At 34.9% G+C, this 20231-nt stretch overlaps 1 protein-coding gene across 1 annotated transcript; it reads left to right on the forward strand.

Annotated features, from left to right (window-relative positions):
• Nucleotides 1–1541: 1541 nt before the first annotated feature.
• Nucleotides 1542–7358, forward strand: LOC146919419 (uncharacterized). Its single transcript, XM_085711036.1, has 2 exons — nucleotides 1542–3150; nucleotides 3268–7358. Exons 1-2 carry the CDS (start codon nucleotides 1542–1544, stop codon nucleotides 7356–7358), a joined length of 5700 nt encoding a protein of 1899 aa, XP_085567162.1.
• Nucleotides 7359–20231: the final 12873 nt, after the last annotated feature.

Below are 20231 nucleotides of genomic sequence, written 5' to 3' on the forward strand. Positions count from 1 at the left end.
GTCCTGCAAGTTATGGGTCGAGTCTAATCTTAAGTAAAAGAAATGGAGTAAATGCGTGTCTAAGGACTATAATCCCGATGGAAGAAGAGATTGGAGGGTTTATAATGACTCATAGATTATCCATTCCGACTATTAAGTTGTACCTCAGGGTTCAAAAAGGTACTTACATGTCACTATTAAAGAGGTTATTACATTGACATCGAAAGTTAAACCCACAATTATGTAGGTTAGTCAACTTTTTATCAACTGGATCAACTTTCATTCATTAATTGCAGCATATATTATGCTAAAGTTTATCCACCATGTAATTTCATATATGCTAGAATATTGCAATTGCATTGCATCTTATGTTAATATAGGATTGAAGGTATTTTGCTTATTGTGATTGGTCCACTATATCAATATATCTGATCTGCTGGCTTCTAAAATTTTGTAAAAAATTCGTTACTCAAAATCATAGTCTCAATATCAACAGACACTCGATTTCGGACCAGCTGTATAAGTTGATTCTCTATCCTCAAAAGTTGACTTAAAATAAAGTATATGATTTTATTAAAAGATTCACTATTTTTTTGGTTCTAAGAAATATTGACTTTTATTATGCAAATATACACTACAATAGCAGGGTTGATGATTTCATTTTGTTTTTGTTGGCGTGCTTCATGTCAAGACTACAAGTTCACATGTTGTTCGGCTACAAATATAAAGTTCACGTGTTGGTGATCACCTGTAAGGTATAGTTTGAAGACGTGCCTATTATTATGGCTTTGGTGGATATATATAGTTAGCTAGTTTTTTTTTTTTTTTCTTCCCCTGGTTTGCTAGCTAGTTTAGCGTTGAAAATGAATTAACATATGTAACATTCTTTTTATGAGGGAACATAAGTGACATTCTATATAAGGAAAAAAACATTAAAAATAACAATAATGCGTCGTTCCTCTCAAAAAAAGAAAAAAATAAATAATGCGTCGTTCCTCTCTATGTGTTTACAGTGTTGTGATACCTGTAGACACGTGCTAGTGCTCTATTTAGATTTCTCAACATGTGGGGAAGTTCTTATCTAGGGTAGGGACTTTTTGACATGATTGGAGAATGAAATTATGAATTGTTTGGTTCCGCTCGTGCTCGAGGGGATTGATTTACCAATGGGTTTGTGTGAAACACAATCATGCAGTGATAATGCCTTAATTAATTATATGATAACAAAATAACTAAAAAGAATTCGCACGAACTTATATGTGTTCTTAGGGTTTGTTAAAAAAAAACGTGTTCTTAAGGTAATATTATGTATCTTTAGGACATATGTTAAGGTACTAAAGGTGGAAATTATACATTAAAAATTGTGTAAATTTAATCAACAAAAGATTGAAATTTAATTTTGCACAATAAATATTTATTTTTTATGAAAACCTTAACATGTTACATGTGCGCTAACATAAAAATTGATTATATTTACTTTTTATGCAAATTTAATTTACTTCTTAACACTAATTAAATAAAAATTGTTCTTGAGAGAAAAAAATAGCTAGGGTTTTCAAAAAATGGCTTTCATGTTCAAAACAGTCGTACAACCACCAACGGCAACAAACATACCACCGGAACCTCCGGATGGAAAAGTAGTCGGTGAAAGCAATGCTAACGGAAAAGCTGCTAAAGAAATTGTTTCTTTTAGAGACAAAGTTTTGGGCAACCAAAGCATAATGGAAAGAGAAAAAGTTGATCTCTTAGCAACAAACAAAGCCAAGGTTGAGCTTGTTCAAGGGAATAGGCTTCTGCCTATGCTTCATGTGGAAAATTCAGTGATTGATGAACTTAGTGTGCCATGGAAGGATGCTCTTGTGGTTAAATTGTTGGGCAAATCCTTGGGTTACAACGTCATGAAGGCTAAACTTGAGAATGTGTGGAAACTTACAGGAGGGTTTGAATTAATGGATGTTGGCAATTCTTATTATATGGTCAAATTTGATGGGTTAGAAGACAAGAACAAGGTGATTAACGGAGGTCCTTGGATGATATATGATCATATTTTAGCCGTGAGCCAATGGTCTTCAAAGTTCAATGCTACAACTGCAACCATTGACAAAACAATGGTATGGATCCGAATTCCAAGTTTAAATCTAGTTTATTATGATGAGAGCCTTCTTTGGGCATTGGCCTCTATGGTTGGCAATCCAGTCAAAGTTGATTTGCATACGTTGAAAGTGGCTAGGGGCAGATTTGCTAGAATGTGTGTTGAAATTGATCTCACGAAACCGGTGGTCGGTCGAGTCGGAATCAACGGTGATTGGTATCGGGTGCAATATGAAGGTCTTCATATCATATGTACTCATTGTGGATGCTATGGACATGTTCTTAAGGATTGTGGATTGAAAATCAAGAGTGTAATGGCAGAGAAAACAGAAAACTCCGGCGAAGGCAGCAGCGGCGGCGGTGCTACTGTTACAGGCGAAAAACCAGGGAAGAATCAAACCGTGAATCATGGTGTGAGTAATGAGGAGATCTCTACAAATCCGGTTCAGCCCGTTACGGAAATTCCTCATGATTTCTTGCATGGGGACTGGATTAAAGTGGAGAGAAGAAAAAGGAATAATAAAATTAATGCGCGCGGATTCAGTGGAGTATCTGGTAACGTTCATAATCAACATTCCAATAATGCTATTTTAAATATGGTAGAAAAATTAAATAGGCAATATCCTGTTCAAAAGAAAAACGGGAATGTAACAGGCTCATTTAATGCGATGAGTAAAAATCACTTAAAGAAAAAAAGGCCTAGAAATGGAGAAATTCAAGTTGGACCTATTAGTAAAACGGTGCCTTTAAAATTTCAAGTGGGACCTAGCCAAAATTCTCATGGGGTGAATAAAGGAGGTTACACGGCAACTAAAGGCAAGATGGGATCAGGTTTGTCACATGTGGAGCGGCCTAATAGTAAGCAAGATGGAGGTCAACATGATCCTGGACCTCATAATTTGGACACGCATGAAGTTCAAGATCAAGTGCAGCTCGACAATGCTTCTTTGCAGCACAACCAAACTGGGGCAAAGCCTAATGACATGGAATCCAAGGATAAGATTAACGTTGAGTTGCCTGCAGCACTAAATGGAAAGACAAGCAAGCACGTGCATCAAGATATTGGCGAGAATATCATGGGTTTGACCCATGACACCAATATGATATTAAACTGATGTATCCTTTTTTAGGGATTTATTTAGTGGTTATTTCTTATATTTTTTTTTTTAATGATTATTATTAACTGGAATTGTAGAGGTGCTCAAGGAATAAACTTTCGGCGAGCACTTAATAATTTTTGCAGGAGAAACAAAGTTGACATTGTGGCCTTACAAGAGCCACGATGTAGTGGGAGCATCGCTAGAAAAACTATCAAAAAGCTAGGGTTTAAGCATTTTGTTATGGCCGAGGCTAGGGGTTTTTCTGGAGGAATATGGATAATGTGGAATAGGCCAGATATTAAGATTCAATTAATCCAAAATGATTTTCATTTTCTTCATGTGCAGGTAAGCGAGAAAAATATGGAGCCCTGGCTCCTTACTGTGGTTTATGCTAGCCCTCGAGAAAATGAGAGACAGGAAACTTGGCAGCGTCTGCGTCACCTGGCTATTTCTATCACCAGTCCATGGCTTATGATGGGAGATTTCAATGAAATTGCTTATCCAGATGAGAAGAAAGGAGGAGCTCCAGTGGATGTTAGAAGGTGCCAAAATTTTAATAGTTGGATCAATGATTGCAACCTCCTTGAAGTTACCACTACAGGAACTCGGTTTACTTGGAGAGGTCCAAAGTGGAACGGGATGAGTAGAGTTTTCAAGAAGCTTGATCGTGTTCTTTGTAATGTTGATTGGAGACTTAAGTATCATGAAGGTTTTGCGAAGGTACTCCCTAGGGTTCAATCTGATCATCATCCTATTATTGTGTTGCTTGAGGGACAGTCTACTTCCAATAGAAATCGCCCCTTCCGCTTTGAAGCAGCTTGGACCTCACATGTTGAGTTCAATGACTTTTTGCATTCCAAATGGGAAAAAGACGGAGATATTGTGCAAAGCCTCCACAACTTTACTACTCATCTTAAGAAATGGAATAAAGAGACCTTTGGAGATATTTTTAAAAGAAAGGAGGAGATCATGGGAAGACTTAATGGGATTCAGAATAGCTCTAACTACGGTCATAGCACTTTTCTTGAGAAATTGGAAAAAGAGTTACATGATCAACTTGATGTCACCTTATATCAGGAAGAGTGCCTCTGGTTTCAAAAATCTAGGAGTCAGTGGATTATGGATGGTGATCGGAATACAAAGTATTATCACTCAAAAACTATTGTTAGAAGGAGGCATAATAAGATCATTTCTCTTCGCAATGATGATAGAGCATGGGTTGATGATCCCGAGAGCCTTAGAGATTTGGTTCGGAATTTCTACATCAACCTATTTAAAGAAGATGAAGATGTTCGTGAGCCTATTATCTCTTGGAATACTTATCCATCAAACTTGGAGACTCATCAAAATACTTTAGGCGCTATGATTCAATTTACTGAATGCAAGAAAGCTCTTTTTGATATGGGGCCTCTAAAATCTCCTGGAGAGGATGGGTACCCTGCTTTGTTTTTTCAAAAATGTTGGGCCACTGTGTCAGACTCTCTTTTTCGGTATGTTAAACAGGTTTGGGTTAACCCTTCCCTCATCTCTTCGATTAATAATACTCTGCTTGTGTTAATTCCTAAAGTTGATAGGCCTGAATTTGTGTCTCAATTTCGCCCTATAGCTTTGTGTAATGTCATTTATAAAATTATCACTAAGGTAATTGTTAATAGAGTTAAGCCTATGTTGGATGGGATCATATCTCCTTATCAATCCAGCTTCATTCCGGGGCGCACTATTCATCATAACATTATTGTGGCTCAAGAAATGGTGCATTCTATGTCTAGGATGAAAGGTAAAAAGATGTTTATGTCCATTAAGATAGATCTTGAGAAGGCTTATGACCGTCTTAATTGGAATTTTGTGAAAAATTGTCTGAATGATTGTAAGTTTCCTCATAATCTTGTTAACATCATACACCATTGTATTACTTCTCCTTCTTTCAAAATTTTATGGAATGGCGATAAAACAGATGCTTTTACTCCTACAAGAGGTATTAGACAAGGAGATCCGTTGTCTCCATATCTTTTTGTCATTTGTATGGATCGGTTATCTCATATTATTGCTGACCAAGTGGAAGCGCATTATTGGAAACCCATGCACGCAGGTAAGTCTGGCCCTCAAATATCTCATCTTCTTTTTGCTGATGATCTCCTTTTGTTTGCAGAGGCATCTATTGAACAAGCTCATTGTATTATGCATTGCCTTGACCTTTTCTGCCAAGCTTCTGGGCAAAAGATCAATAGTCAAAAAACAGAGATCTATTTCTCGAAGAATGTCGACCAACAACTCAGGGAGGACATTTTACACCACACAGGTTATAAACAGGTCAATAATATGGGCAGGTATCTTGGGGCGAACATTGACCCAGGCAGAGCTACCCGGGGAAAATTTAGTAATATCATTGACAAGATTCAAAATAGGTTGAGTGGCTGGAAACAACAATGTCTGAGCTTTGCTGGAAGACTTACTTTATCTAAATCAGTTTTGAGTTCCATACCCTATTATCATATGCAATATGCTAAGCTCCCTAAGACTATTTGCGATGAGATGGAAAAAATTCAAAGGAGATTTTTGTGGGGGGATACAGACCATTCCCGCAAACCTCATCTTGTGGGATGGGACGTGTGTTGCCTTCCTAAATTTGATGGAGGCCTTGGCATCAAGAGACCTCATCATATGAATGAAGCTTTTCTTATGAAAATACTTTGGAATCTGATTACTAATCCGAATGACCTTTGGTGTAAGGTGCTCTATAGTAAGTATGGTAGGAACAATGATCTTAGGGTATCTATTAAATCTCAACCCTATGATTCTTCATTGTGGAAATCGTTAACAAGCATTTGGGACCAATTTCAGCAGCAGGTTGTGTGGCAGTTGGGGGATGGGAATAATATCAATTTCTGGTTGGATAAATGGGCTCCTAATGGAACTTCTCTTATCTCTATCACTAATCAATCTTATATAGACACGACACTCTCTGTGAGGGATGTGGTAACCCCCTCAGGAGAATGGGATTATAATTTCCTTATTTCTAATCTACCTTCTACCTCTGTCTTTCAGGTTCTTGCCATCCCTGCTCCAAAAGACACAGACGGAAGAGACAACATTGGTTGGGGAGGAACAAACACTAGGGACTTCACAGTTCAAAGTGCCTACATTGCTCAGAGTAGTACAGTTCAACCAATAGAGGGTGATTGGAAGGCCTTGTGGAGTTGGAAAGGCCCTCACAGAATCCAAACTTTTATGTGGATGGCAGCCCATGAGCGTTTGCTCACTAACTTTCGGAGAAGCAAATGGGGTGTAGGAGTGTCTCCTGTATGCCCTGGGTGTCAGAGGGACAATGAAACTATTCTTCATGTTTTGCGGGATTGCCCCATTGCAACCCAGACATGGAATATGTTAGTACCTTCAAATCAAATCACTAACTTTTTTTCTTTTAATTGCAGGGACTGGATCTTCAAGAATATTAATCATAAGCTGTTTAGCGCTCAAAGTAAGAAGTGGACATCAATTTTTATGGTCACGTGTTGGTACATGTGGATGTGGAGGAACAAAGCTATTTTTGAAGATGATTTTCAGCGTCCGACAAATCCTACCTTCACTATTTTCAAGATGGTGGAAGATATAGACAACTACACCAACCATCCTTTGAACCTTCGCAATTACGACACCATTTTCATTGGTTGGACAAGGCCTGAAGAGGGGTGGATTAAACTTAACTGTGACGGATCCTACAAAGATACTTTGGGTCTAGCCGGTTGTGGTGGTCTCTTAAGGAATTCAGATGGTAGATGGCTTAAAGGGTACTGTCGCAAAATAGGCACTTGTGATGCTCTCACTGCTGAAATGTGGGGAATGTTCTTGGGAATGCAGCTTGCTTGGAGACTAGGATTTCATCGCCTTCAAGTAGAAAGTGATTCAAAAACTTTGGTTGACATGATCAAAGGGAACGTCAAAATTAATGGCAAAGCACCCACCTTGATGTGCCGTATTCAAGAGCTTTTAAAGTTAAACTGGCAGGTGCAATTCAACCATACTTGGCGGGAAGGAAATAGAAGTGCTGATTGGCTTGCTAATTTTAGCTTCTCTTTAAATTCTTTTGACATTCATGTCATGGAGACTCCTCCTAGTGAGGTTTCGAGTCTCCTTTTTGATGATATTTTTGGGGCTTGTATGCCTAGGAATATTCATGTAACTTTGTAGTTTTTTTTCGCTTGGGGCTTTTAGCCCTCTTTTTCCACCAAAAAAAAAAAAAATAAACTTGAAAACTGACGCAAATTAAGGAGGATATGCTATTTTTATACGGTAGTCAAAAAACTAAACAAAAAGACCTAAATAACTTACTACCAGATAAACAGTTAAGCTTTGTTTGCAAGTTTGAAGGGGAGGGGAATGAAAGACTTTAGGGGGTGAGAAATATGGGAGAAAATGAAGAATTTTTATTATAATTTTTTAAAATCGTAGCTTGTTAGATAATGATATATTAATACTTATGATTACTATATTTTCAATTTTAAGAATATTATAGTAACATAGATTAAATTTGAAGAATTCATATAACCTCCAAAACCTCCCAAAACCCTCCCCCAATACAATTTTTTAATTCCCTCAAATGAGAAGAATTTTGTATTATGAAGAAAAATTAACCCTCCAAAACCCTCTCCTCTCATTCTTTCCACTTTCTCATTCCTTTTTTTCAAGTTCCTTCCATCCCTACCCCTCTAAACTCTCAAACAAAACCTTAGTAACTACACCTAAAACTAAGGATACAAATAATAAACTAACACTAATTAATATTACTCAAAATAGCAAAATAAGAAAGCTATATTTGACACTCCCCCTCAAGCTTGGATCCTAGTTTGCCAAAGAGAGGACCGTACATGGGTTTTGTGAACATATCTGCAACCTCGACGGAAGATGGTGCAAGAATATTGTGTGCTCCTTTCATGGAAAGCTGGAATATTGTGTGCTAGATAGATGGCTGACTTATTAAATAAATTAACCTTCCTATCAATCTTCTAAATTGTAATTCATTAGGATAATCTGGAGAATCAAAATTATGAAGATTTCAAGAAGGTTCACAAGGAGTAGAAGTAGGTTTGCTTGCAAGAGTGTCAATGTCATCAAGAAGATCAAGGGAGTATTTCCTTTGGTTTATAAGAATACCATTAAGAGGCCTAGAAATTTTTAAACCAAGGAAATATCTTAGATTGCCCAAGTCTTTTATTTTAATACAATTATCAATATATGGCTTAACATATTGTATTTCAACTGAATTATTTTCTGCAGTAACAATATCATCAACATAAATAAGAATAGCATTAAATGTAGTTGAATTAATCTTTATGAAAAGGGAATAATCAGCACTAGATTGTGTATAATCAATGGTTTTTAAAGAACCAGAAAATTTTGAGTACCATTGCTCATTATCCTGTTTTAATCCATACAAAGATTTATTCAACTAGTAAACTTTATGCCTAAAATCAGTAGAATTATTAAGATGCATACCAGGAGGAATATTCAAATAAACTTCTTTATGTAGATCACCATGAAGAAAAACATTGTTAAAATCAAGTTGTTACAAGAACCAATTTTTATCTGGATACAGTCATGCATAAGATGAATTTCCCGACCCTTTGGCGGAAGTGGATGTCTGAATGTACTGGGACGGCCACTGCTTCGGTGTTGGTTAATGGGTGTTCTACTGATGAATTCCCCATGGAGAGAGGCCTTCGTCAAGGTGACCCGTTATCTCCGTTTCTTTTCCTGTTGGCGGCTGAAGGATTTAATGTACTTATGTTGTCGATCATTGAGGCCGGTTTGTTTCGTGGTTATTCTGTGGGACACGAAAATGCTATATGTCTTTCTCATCTTCAATTCGCTGACGACACATTGATTATAGGTGAGAAGAGTTGGGCGAATGTGCGTTCTATACGTGCTGTATTGATGATTTTTGAGCACGTGTTAGGGTTGAAGGTGAATTTCAATAAAAGCCTTCTGACAGGTGTCAATGTTTCAAATTCTTGGTTACATGAGGCTGCGTTGGTGTTGCATTGTCGTGTGGGAAATTTTCCTTTTTTGTATTTGGGGCTACCTATAGGTGGGGATCCTCGGAAGCTAGACTTTTGGAAACCGATTGTGAACTCTATTATTTCTAGATTGTCGAGCTGGAAAAGTAAATTTCTGTCGTTTGGTGGTCGCCTTATTCTTTTGAAATCTGTCATGTCATCTCTTCCGATTTACTTTCTTTCCTTCTTCAAGGCCCCCGCAGGTATAGTTTCTTCTATCGAATCTTTATTTAAAATTTTTTTTGGGGGGGGTGGTGAGGATTTTAGGAAAGTTTCATGGGTGGACTGGGACTCTGTTTGTTTACCGAGGGAGGAGGGTGGACTAGGTGTGAGGTGGTTGAGGGCGTTTAATGTTTCTCTATTAGGGAAGTGGTGTTGGCGTATGTTGGTTAATAAGGAGGGGTTGTGGTATCGAGTTTTGCAGGCTAGGTACGGGGAGGAAGGAGGGCGTCTAAAGGAGGTAGTATCACAAAGTAAGTAACCTTTTGTCCCTTGCCTATACGTAAGAAAACAAATTTTCTAGCTCTCTTATCAAACTTTGTTATGTGATTATGAAGAGTAGTGACATAGGCAAGGCAACCAAAAGTTTTCAGCAGCATTATTGTGTAAAATAGGACTAGCTAATCTATTAATGATGTGATTGTGAATGGTATGTTGAGTACTAATTAAAGTGCCATAAAGATTTTGGTATTTTAGATTGAAAGATAAGTGATCTTGCAACATTTACAATATGTTGATTTTCCTTTCCACAGGAGCATGCACTAACTAATACTACTCAAAATAGAAAAATAAGTTATATTTGACAACAATTGAGCATGCACTACGGGCAAGTTTTTAGTTGATTTTTGTTGCACACAAGTTTTAGAGTTTAAACTAAGGGAAATGTTAACTAGTGCCCCGAGGTACTAGTTAAGGGTGCAACTTTTATGAAAATTTGTGCAATCAGTGCATTGAAAATTGAAATTTTTGACACTTCTAAAGAATAATTACTAAATTTAGAATGTTTAAAGTGTGCCCAGACCACTCGTTAACAAGACCCTAAATTAATTACTCGTTGAGAGTGTTTTAGATTAAATTAAATTGCTGAATTTATTCTAGCAAAAAAGTAGTCAAATTTTACAATTAAATTTAAAAAGAGTAATACTTCACTCATGTTTTACATCAAATCAAAAAAATTAATTGTACTTAACTCAATTCATTAAATACGACGGTCTTTTTCTTATAAATATGAGTCCTCGAATTATATTTTGATCTCATTGTTTTCTTTAATCTTGCTTTTGAGGTTTAGTCTTTTTAGAGCTTTGCTTGTCATAAATTAAAGAGTGTTTTATCTTTGTTGAAAAGTATACTTTTTTTGTGAGTGTGGAGCTTACATTGATGTTTTTTCGTTGGGTTTTCTAAACGCATGTGTAGCTATTTGGTGGTTAATTATAATCTTTTGCACTGGATTTGGTCTAAATTTCTCTTTTGTCTTACATTTTTATCTATAGAAGAATATGATGCAGTCCAACACTAGTTAATATGAAACATTGTTTTATCTTTAATTCTTTGACATGCTCATAAATTTAAAACAATATGACTTTATGAGGATTTTTCTACTATGAATGTGAAGTAGATGAAAGCATCTTGGTCATTCCCAGGTTATATGGATCTCACATATATAGTTGCAAACATAAATGTACTTTTATGTGTGCTAAAAGAGTTTCAAATTTTATAATTTGGGTTTATTATGATCTATAGTGCAACTTGGGTTTTTGTTTTTTTTTTTTTGGTTACACTTGGGTTTTTGTTTGATATTGCAATTTATCTTGCAACGAAATAGGAGAAAGAATCAACTCGTAAGATATGTGTGACTTTTCTATTTAGATCCATAGATTTCTCTCAAGGCCCCATCTAACTTCACAAATCATAAGCTTCCAACACACGGAGTATTGCTATAGTGCTAAAATTTTCAGCCTTAACATATGAAAGTCACGAGTCCACCTTTGACCTATACTAACCAAATTATTAAACTTAAAATGATAGGCACGTAAACACACACCTCATCAACCCTCCAACACCATGACCACTATAAATAGAGTCCAATAATTTCTTATTTTCATACAAACTCACTTGAGCCTCCACATTTACACTAATAGATTTATTCATTAATTGAAGAAACGTACACAAGCTACTATCATCACTTTTCATATCATGGCACCGAAAAATTGTTCCTATGCTATTTTCCTAACCCTCAACATTCTATTCTTTGCTATTGTATCTGCAAATGGTAATAGCCCAACCCCACCAAAAGGTAAATGCCCAACTCCACCGAAACCAAAACCAACCCCACCGAAACCAAAACCATGCCCAACCGGTAAATGTCCAACCCCACCGAAACCAAAACCAACCCCACCGAAACCAAAACCATGCCCAACCCCGTCAAATGGTAAATGTCCAACCCCACCGAAACCAAAACCAACCCCTAAACCCCCTAAACCAACACCTTCACGCAAATCTTGTCCGCGTGACACAATGAAACTTGGTGGATGCTCCAGTGTGTTAAATGGGATGTTCAACTTTTCTATGGGTGTTCCAAATGCCCAATGTTGTGGTTTTCTCGACGGTTTAGTTGACTTTGACTTTGCAATTTGTATTTGTACTGCTCTAAAAGCAAACATCATGGGCATGATAGTAAACATTCCAATTTCATTTACTCAGCTTCTCAATTTTTGCTCAAGGCAAGCCCCAAGCGGTTTTGAATGTTTGCCAGATACTCATTAAGTATCTATCTGCAATATTAGTAGTAGTATTATCTATATTTTCTGTCTTAATTTGCTTAGAGTGTAGTAGGCTTTTTCGTTTTTTTTTATCATTCGTGTTATTTGATGGGTGATTATTAATTACTCATCATTCATTTCCTTTCTTTACAAGCTTATGTAATAACTTTTTATTGAAATAGAAGGTTGATTTTTATTCAGTTGTGAAATGAATCAATTAGTTGTTTTTTTATCTATTAATAATGAAAGGTTGTTCTATAGGTCCCTCAAGATGCTCACTTCCCTCTCGAGTCCTAACTCTTGATCCCTCTTGTTCAGTAGTTTAAACGGGATATGTCCTCAACTTCGTTTAAGATTTCATCGGTAGTTATGGTGGAAAGGATCGAGAGTTAGAATCTGATATGTTCATGATCTAACTCAGGAAAATTTTATGGTACCAAGCACATGATTCAATAACCACTCTTATTTTCAACAACAATATCCAAAACACATAATTCAACAACAATACACTAGAACTTATAATTTAACAACAATATTGAACATAATTGTAGATATAACAAGAGAACAAAAGTCACACAAATTTATAAAATATAACACAATTTTACAACATAAACTAAAGTTAAAACACAATTTAATCAACCCAAATAATACTCTGACACTTGCAGTTTGAACGATCCCACATATATAGTACTTCATCTTCTGACCCCATTTATTTATTGGGGAAATTACATTGACCTCCCCTGAGGTCTCCTTAAATAGCACAAACATCCCCTCTAATTTTAAAAAAAACACTAACCTCCCCTAAGTTTTCATCAAATAAATAAAAACCTCCCTTGTCACTTAACTTTGTTTGTTTCACCGTTAATTACAGTAAAAAACTCAGAATGGTTGAATGTTGAAACTCACACTATCTTGGAGCAGTTGGTTATATTTCCATAGTTTTAAGTCATTCTTATCCCACCACATGACAACACCTTCTTATTAACTCACAATAGGTAACAACATTAGCACTTCCAATGTTATTCAATGACATGGCGATTCCTTTCTTTTTGTTCACTTGATTGTGGTAGGAATGTTGTTCACCATCCTGATTTTGTTAACCAAGGTGCAGCAATATATAAGAGTAAGATCACTTGATTAGTTGATTGTGGTAAGAACCTTTTTCTCTAAAACATTAAACATTATGCACTATGTGTGACTATATAATGGATTACAAATTCAAGCTTGCAATAGTGGTGGATGATCAAGTCGAGCCTGCGTTGATCAGTAAGTCTATGACTATTATCAACCTCAAATTCTCAATCTTGAGTATTGCTACTCATTACTTTATTTTCATTTCCCCTAAATGAATTACGATTATTTAGATCATCTTGATATAAATTTAATCATAAATTGCAACAAAAAAAACTACAACTTTAATAAGAACTTGATCTTTTCTGCATCACTATCACTATGATGTGGTAAACGCAGGGATTTCAACATCTTGTTAACATGGGGGGAGGCTATTCTGCATGGGTGGACGCTGGACTTGCAGGGATGACAAGCCTGCAGACGAACTCAAAACTTTACCCAATAAAATTGGAATTAAAAACACGACTTAAAGCATAAGCCTGCTATTGGAAAAAAATCAGAAGGGATTTGAACATAAAGAAATACACATGTGTGAAGAACGAAAAAGGGTAGAACGTACCAATCCAACGTATATATAATAAGAACAAAGTGTGCAACAAGGGAGAATAATGTTGGAGGAAATATAATTAATTAACGGTGAAACAAACGGTGTTAAGTGGTAAGGGAGGTTTTTATTTATTTTATGAGAACTTGAGGGAGGTTGGTATCTATTTTGAAACTAGAGGGGGTGTTTGTGTTATTTAAGGAGACCTCTGGGGAGTTCAATGTAATTTCCCCTTATTTATTTGGTGGTTAATTGTAATATTGTGCACTAAGTTTGGTCTACTTGCACTTTTGTCTTACTTTTTTATTTAATTCTTTAACATGCTCACAATTTTAAAAATTATAAGTTCCTTACTTTATTTGCATGTAATTTTGACATAAGAGGATGGAATAAAATTAATAGCTTGTAGATTTATCTATGCTATTGTATATGTATGGTTCGACCCATATATAATAGTTTGATGAAATGTTTGTGGTATGAATTGATCAATATTTAATAATCACTATACTTATTATGGTATTTTCACTCTAATATTTAGGTAAGCATGAATTGTAAATTATAATATTCCCAATGTTTTTAAAGCAAAAATAGCAGTCTACTATCTACTATGATAAGACATATATTAATATTCTATTGTCTATAATAAAACATGTCATGTGACATAAGAATTTGAATAACTTAATTATGTGAATTATTAAGTTGATTTTTCATGTATTTTGAAGTTGTAGGATATTAAGAGACAATTATCGTTCAGTTGTGGAATGCATATTAAGAAGAGAAAATTAAATATTGTGTTTTTATGAGGATTTTGTTGCTATAAGTGTGAAGTGCATGAAAGTATATAATTTATTCACAAGCAATATGGATCTCGCATATACAGTTTTAACGATAATCGTACATTCATTCTTGCTAAGAGAGTTTCACATTTATAGTTTAAATTTATTATTACCCATAGTTCAACTTGGTTTTGGTTTGATATTGTGACATAATTTGTTTCTCACTCTTTCCGATACAATTTCAGATTATATAAGCGATGTTGATACACTCCATTAACAAATGAAAGTGTTTGAAGTAAATTAAAGTATGAAATTCGTTTATATTGAGTTCTAGATTTTTTATTTTAAATGGAAAAATAAGGACATGAAATGTAGTTAATGTTACCTTTGTTCCATTGTTGGCATCTTTTGAGGAGGGGTTATGACTTTTATTTTTCAAATGTCTTCTTGATAGGTATACAAAGGAAATTATTGGGTTCTTTAAAAAAAAGGATATTGTTGGGTTGTGTTCCATTGTTTTTGTTTGTTTCTGTTGTGAAAGTGACTCAAAATTGGAGTTTATGGAAACTGCCAAAATTGGGGCCGGAATTGTGCTGATGTTTCAGACTTTCCATTCGAAAAAAATCGGTGGCCGAATGGAGGAAATCAGGGCCCGATTTTGTCAGTAGAAAATGAAATAGAAACGTATTTTCAGGCTTAGATTTGTTCCAGTTTTTTAGGGATACTTTTACTATAAATATAGACCTTGTATCAGAGTAAACCTTTAGGGGGGGGGGGGGGGGGCTAAAAACAATGGTTTAGAAGTCAACAAGAAAATTAGGGTTTGTATAGAGTTTGCTCTTGGCAACAAACACTAGAGTTGGGATTGATTCACCTGGGAAACACTATTAGGATTAAGTCTCTTGGTCACGACAAGAGATTGAGACTTTGGGTAGAATTAGGTTTGAAGACTTATTCTTGTAACTCTTTGATATCTCTTTGTAAAGTTACTCATCATTATAGTGGAATGGAGGGCTGCTCTCTCCCCCAGACTAGGTCAGTTTTAGACCGAACTGAGTAAACAAATTTTGTGTGTTCTCTCTTTCTTTCTCTCGTTGTTTTTCTACTTTCGTTTGTGTTTATAATTGTTCCCACATTGATATTGGTTGCTTGATTACTTTGCTCCACACATCAAGTAATTTATTGGTGTGATTTTCAAGGAATTCACAATTTTCAACTTTAATTAATCTGCAGATAAATAATATTTATGGAAATTTCATTTTAATTTACATCTCATCAATTAACTATTTTTAAAAAAAAATATTTAAAGACGAATTTTTAATGTTTTGTCTTTGATTGTTTTTTATGCTCTTTTGCTTGTATCTTAATAAAAATAATAATTTTAAGAATACAAAGTTCTGAGAGGCTCAGCTAGGGTTCATAGCATGAGCGTCGTTTGCCACCCAGATTCAATAATTTTAATTCACAAAATTCAGCACTAATTATCCACTTGAATTACGTTCTCTATCCAATTTTGGATCTAGTAGCTTACATTTACAATTGGATCCAATAGCTTTCCTCTAAGCCTTTGTTCGGTGTTGATTTCTATCTCAAGTCAAATCCAATCGTCGGAAGCATTCAATTGACATTTTGTGGTCCAATTACAATTCTTTTGCTGATTCAAAAGCACTTCCACTTTCCACCGATTCTATGCAACTTGTTTGTGAAATTCATTGTATACAAAGGATTAATACGTGAAAGACGTACGCGGCCAGGCATGGCATGGCATACACATGCCCTTAGCCACGTGTGGCTGACAATACGACACCGTCACAACATCAGCAACTCTCGTTTGCACGTGTGGTTCCTCTTCCGCAACCAGCCTTCCGAGGGGACTCACTATGTATCAAAATAACACATGCTGCATACGATAAAGGAATAGAGTGTTGCAAATGCAATCTGCGAGGACGGCTTGTGTTAAACAAAGGAGATAAGCCTTACACCACGAAGGACATCATTGCAAAACTTTTAAAACAATGGAAAACGATAGGCCAATTGAAGATGTTATCTCTCAGAAGGGGTACTACGTATTCTCATTTGCATCATTGGAGGATTTATGAATGGCTTGGACATTAGGAACAATTAATTTGAAACCAACGTCAAACACATGATCAAGTGTGCATAATGATAATGGAGTTGACCTAAGAATATTAGATGGATCATTGATAACGCTACAAAAAACCGCGTTTGGCCATTATGCATGTTTGTTGGTGGATATGGACCTTTCTCGTCATATTTTTCATTAGATTATGGTGGAGAGGGAATGTTTTGAATTTCAGGTAGAGGTAGTTTATGAGTGGCTACCTGACTTCTGCTCACATCAGGGGCGGATTTGACCTCACAATATCAGTGAGGCAAATTTTATTTTGTCAAATAATTAAATAATACTAAATTTAATAAGAAGTTATATTAAAATATTTGTAGCAACCAAAATTATAAAGAAAATAATATATTTTCCATTTGTTGAAAATAAACTAAAATATATCATTATTAATTGTTCTAAGAACATCTCTTTCTATTTGGAACCAATTCATAATTGTGTAGAAATTATAAAATAAAAAAATAGATCTTTGTATTGATATATGCATAAAAATATAGACATGTGTATAAATTAAAAAAATGGTCCCCGTATTAATATATAAGTTAAAATATAGACACATGTATAAATTAAATAAAGAAAAATATAGGTCCCCTTATTAATATATGAGTAAAAAATATAGACAAGTGTATAAATTACAAAAGAAATATGCCTCCGTGTTAATATATGTGTAAAAATATAAACATCTGTATAAACATAAAAATAAAAATAAAAAATTAAGTGTTTATATATGTGTATTAATATATGAGTAAAATTAAAAATAAAATAAAAATTGGTTTGCGCTGGTGTGGCACTTGCCACACCATGTCAGGGTCAAGTTCGTACCTGGCTCACGTTGCAAAAATATTGGACACAATATTTCTATTTGTCGTTGGTTGTACCCTCAACAAAGTGGAAAGGTTAATAAAGAAAGAATTGACAAGAGAAATAAAGGCGAAATAAAGGCAAGAAACCAGAGAAGCCTCAACAACAAACCTCTCAAGTATGGCAAGCAAAAGATAACCCTGCATGCATAGGTTTTTCGAAAGCAATTAAGACACCATTTACTCGAAATGTTCACCCCCAGTCAATGAACATATAGTTGTGCAGTCTGAATTAACAGTAACAGATGATGCTCATCCACGTACTGATGAGGCACAACTAGCAATATAAGATGATCAACGAAACATGGAAGTTGCGCAACAAGTGATAGATGAGACACATACATTTTCACATGCTGCACCACCACCCCTATGAACATTGATAAGTCTATCACATCTTTTCATTTAGCGCTACAAAATGTCACATATGAGATTTGAGAGAACAACAAATACTGAGAGAAAAATCCCGAGTTTGGAATTGGTAACCGTTAATGCACATATGGATGCTTCAGATTCGGCAGAAAATGTATCAAATGATAGTGCAGAAGCCAATGTTAAAGCTTCTATTGGTCATTCTTCGTCGATTGCAAGCATTTGTCCGCAACTTCAGAAGGAACTTGATCTTGTAAGCGAATATCTTATTCGAGGTAAAGATGTTGACGTCTCTTTTACACCTTATTTGACAAAGAAGCAGAATAAACAGCTGTCCAAAATCAACTCCCACAACACTCAGTCCAAGGGTGAACTCAAGGGTGGTTGAGCTGCACGTTTTATTTTAGGGTCATTTTTCTTTGATTTTTCTTCTTTTTTCTTCTTTTCCTTAATTTTTTGGGGTTTTGGTTTGACCCACCCCACCCCACCCCCCACCCCTCTTGTATATATATTTTCCTTTTTTTTTTAATAATATATATATATATATATATATATATATATATATATATATATATATGAGTATGTGGCATAAGATGGAGGTATCAGACTCTATTTAGACTCACCTTGATGTCTTAACCTATATCTTGATCTATCGAGAAGAAGAAAAAAACTTTTTTTTTTTTTTTTATGTTTAGCACAAATTTATTATTTGTATAAGTTTCTAGTTTCAAATCACAATAACACAAAACACAGTTTGCCATAGATATATGGGTTAGACAATGACATATAAGGCAACTGAATCAGCATGCTCGTTTACATCTTTTAAATCAATCCACATTTATTTTATTTTTTTGAAGGAAATTAATCCACATTTATATTAACCAAGGTAATTAAAACCAGACCGGACATCAAACCGGTGTGAGTAAGGGTTCAGAGTTTAAAGGTTCAATCGGGATTGAACCGGGGTCGAACTGGTAGTAATTAAATAATATATTTTTATTAATTTGTAATATATTATACCAAATAAAATATAATAATAAACTAAAATATAATATTAAAACTTCAAAATACTTCTGATTAGTATTCGATTATTATTCTTGACAAAAAAAAAATTCAATTATTATTATGCTATGTATTTTGCCGGTCAAAGAATGTATTCAATAGTATTCATTATTTTTGAGTTATGCTATAGCAACACTCTCTTTGTAAAACTCTCTCTAATAATCACCCTCTTATTGGTTTAAAACATTGTGGGTCTTCACTTTGAAAATTGAACCGACACAAAGTAGTGGAACATACATTGATTATATCTAAGAAAAGAGTGAGTACTCGAGAGGGTGTTGAAAAGTGAGTGTTGCTAGCTAGCATTCCTCATTTATCAATGCTTATTACCACCGGTAGTAGTTCTTTCGGCAAAAAAAATGGTAATTATGTACTCCCTCCATTCCTTTTCTTTTGATGTTTTAGAACTTAAACTTTATTCCAAAACTTTTGATGTTTTAGAATTTTTAATACTTTTTACCCAATTTTACCCTTGTTGAAAAACACACTTTGAAAATTGGAAGTTTAAATAATAAATGCAATTTGTGTGGTGAGTTTCAATAATTAAGGATATTAGAATTTTGAGAAAAAAAAATCAAGGAGTAAGTAAGGGTATTTTAGTATAAACCATACAATTATTCCTATAATTTAATGATTCCTTAATATTTGTGTAATCACCTAAAACATCAAAAGAAAAGGAATGGAGGGAGTAAGTGATAAGCATGAATACTTTCACATTTTCTAAATAAAATTTAAACAGTGTCCAACGTTTCTTAATTACTCAATATTAAGAGTAGTAAATACATTACCCTCCCAACTTTGTTTATGCAAACCGCTCACTCAAAGTTCAAACTTAATAACATGACTCCTTTTCTTTTTCTTTTTCAAGTTCTTTTTTTCTTCTTCTTTCCAATCTCTCTTCTCATCTTTTTTCTTCACATCAAACATCTCTAATTTGAGTGAACATGCCAAAAAATTGAATATAAGAATGTCTATTTTCATGTATGTGTGACAATGCAAGAAAAAACCGGATCAACATCTAGAACTGACCAAACCACCGGTTCTCCTGGTTTTTTCCGGTTGTTGTCCGGTTTTCCGGTTCACGCCCCAGTTTAATAGGTGAGCGGTTTTCAGGATCAAACGGACCAGATGCAGGTCCGGTTCACGGTTGAACCGGCCGGTTCAGTCCAATTTTGACTACCTTGATATTAACAATAAAGCATAAAAAGTTCTTTCGAAGGGTCTAAATAGATAATAGTATTTTTTATCAGTCAGACCAGTGTTTAATCATATAAATTCTTAAATGAAGTTGTTTGACTACCAACACCAACAAACAATAGTAAAATAGGATGTGTGATTTCATAAAAATATTGTGTAGTTTGATCGTA

Source organism: Medicago sativa, chromosome 5, assembly GCF_051527215.1.
Source record: "Medicago sativa cultivar Bolivia chromosome 5, Bolivia_mono, whole genome shotgun sequence".
In the NCBI taxonomy this organism is placed as follows: Eukaryota; Viridiplantae; Streptophyta; class Magnoliopsida; order Fabales; family Fabaceae; genus Medicago; species Medicago sativa.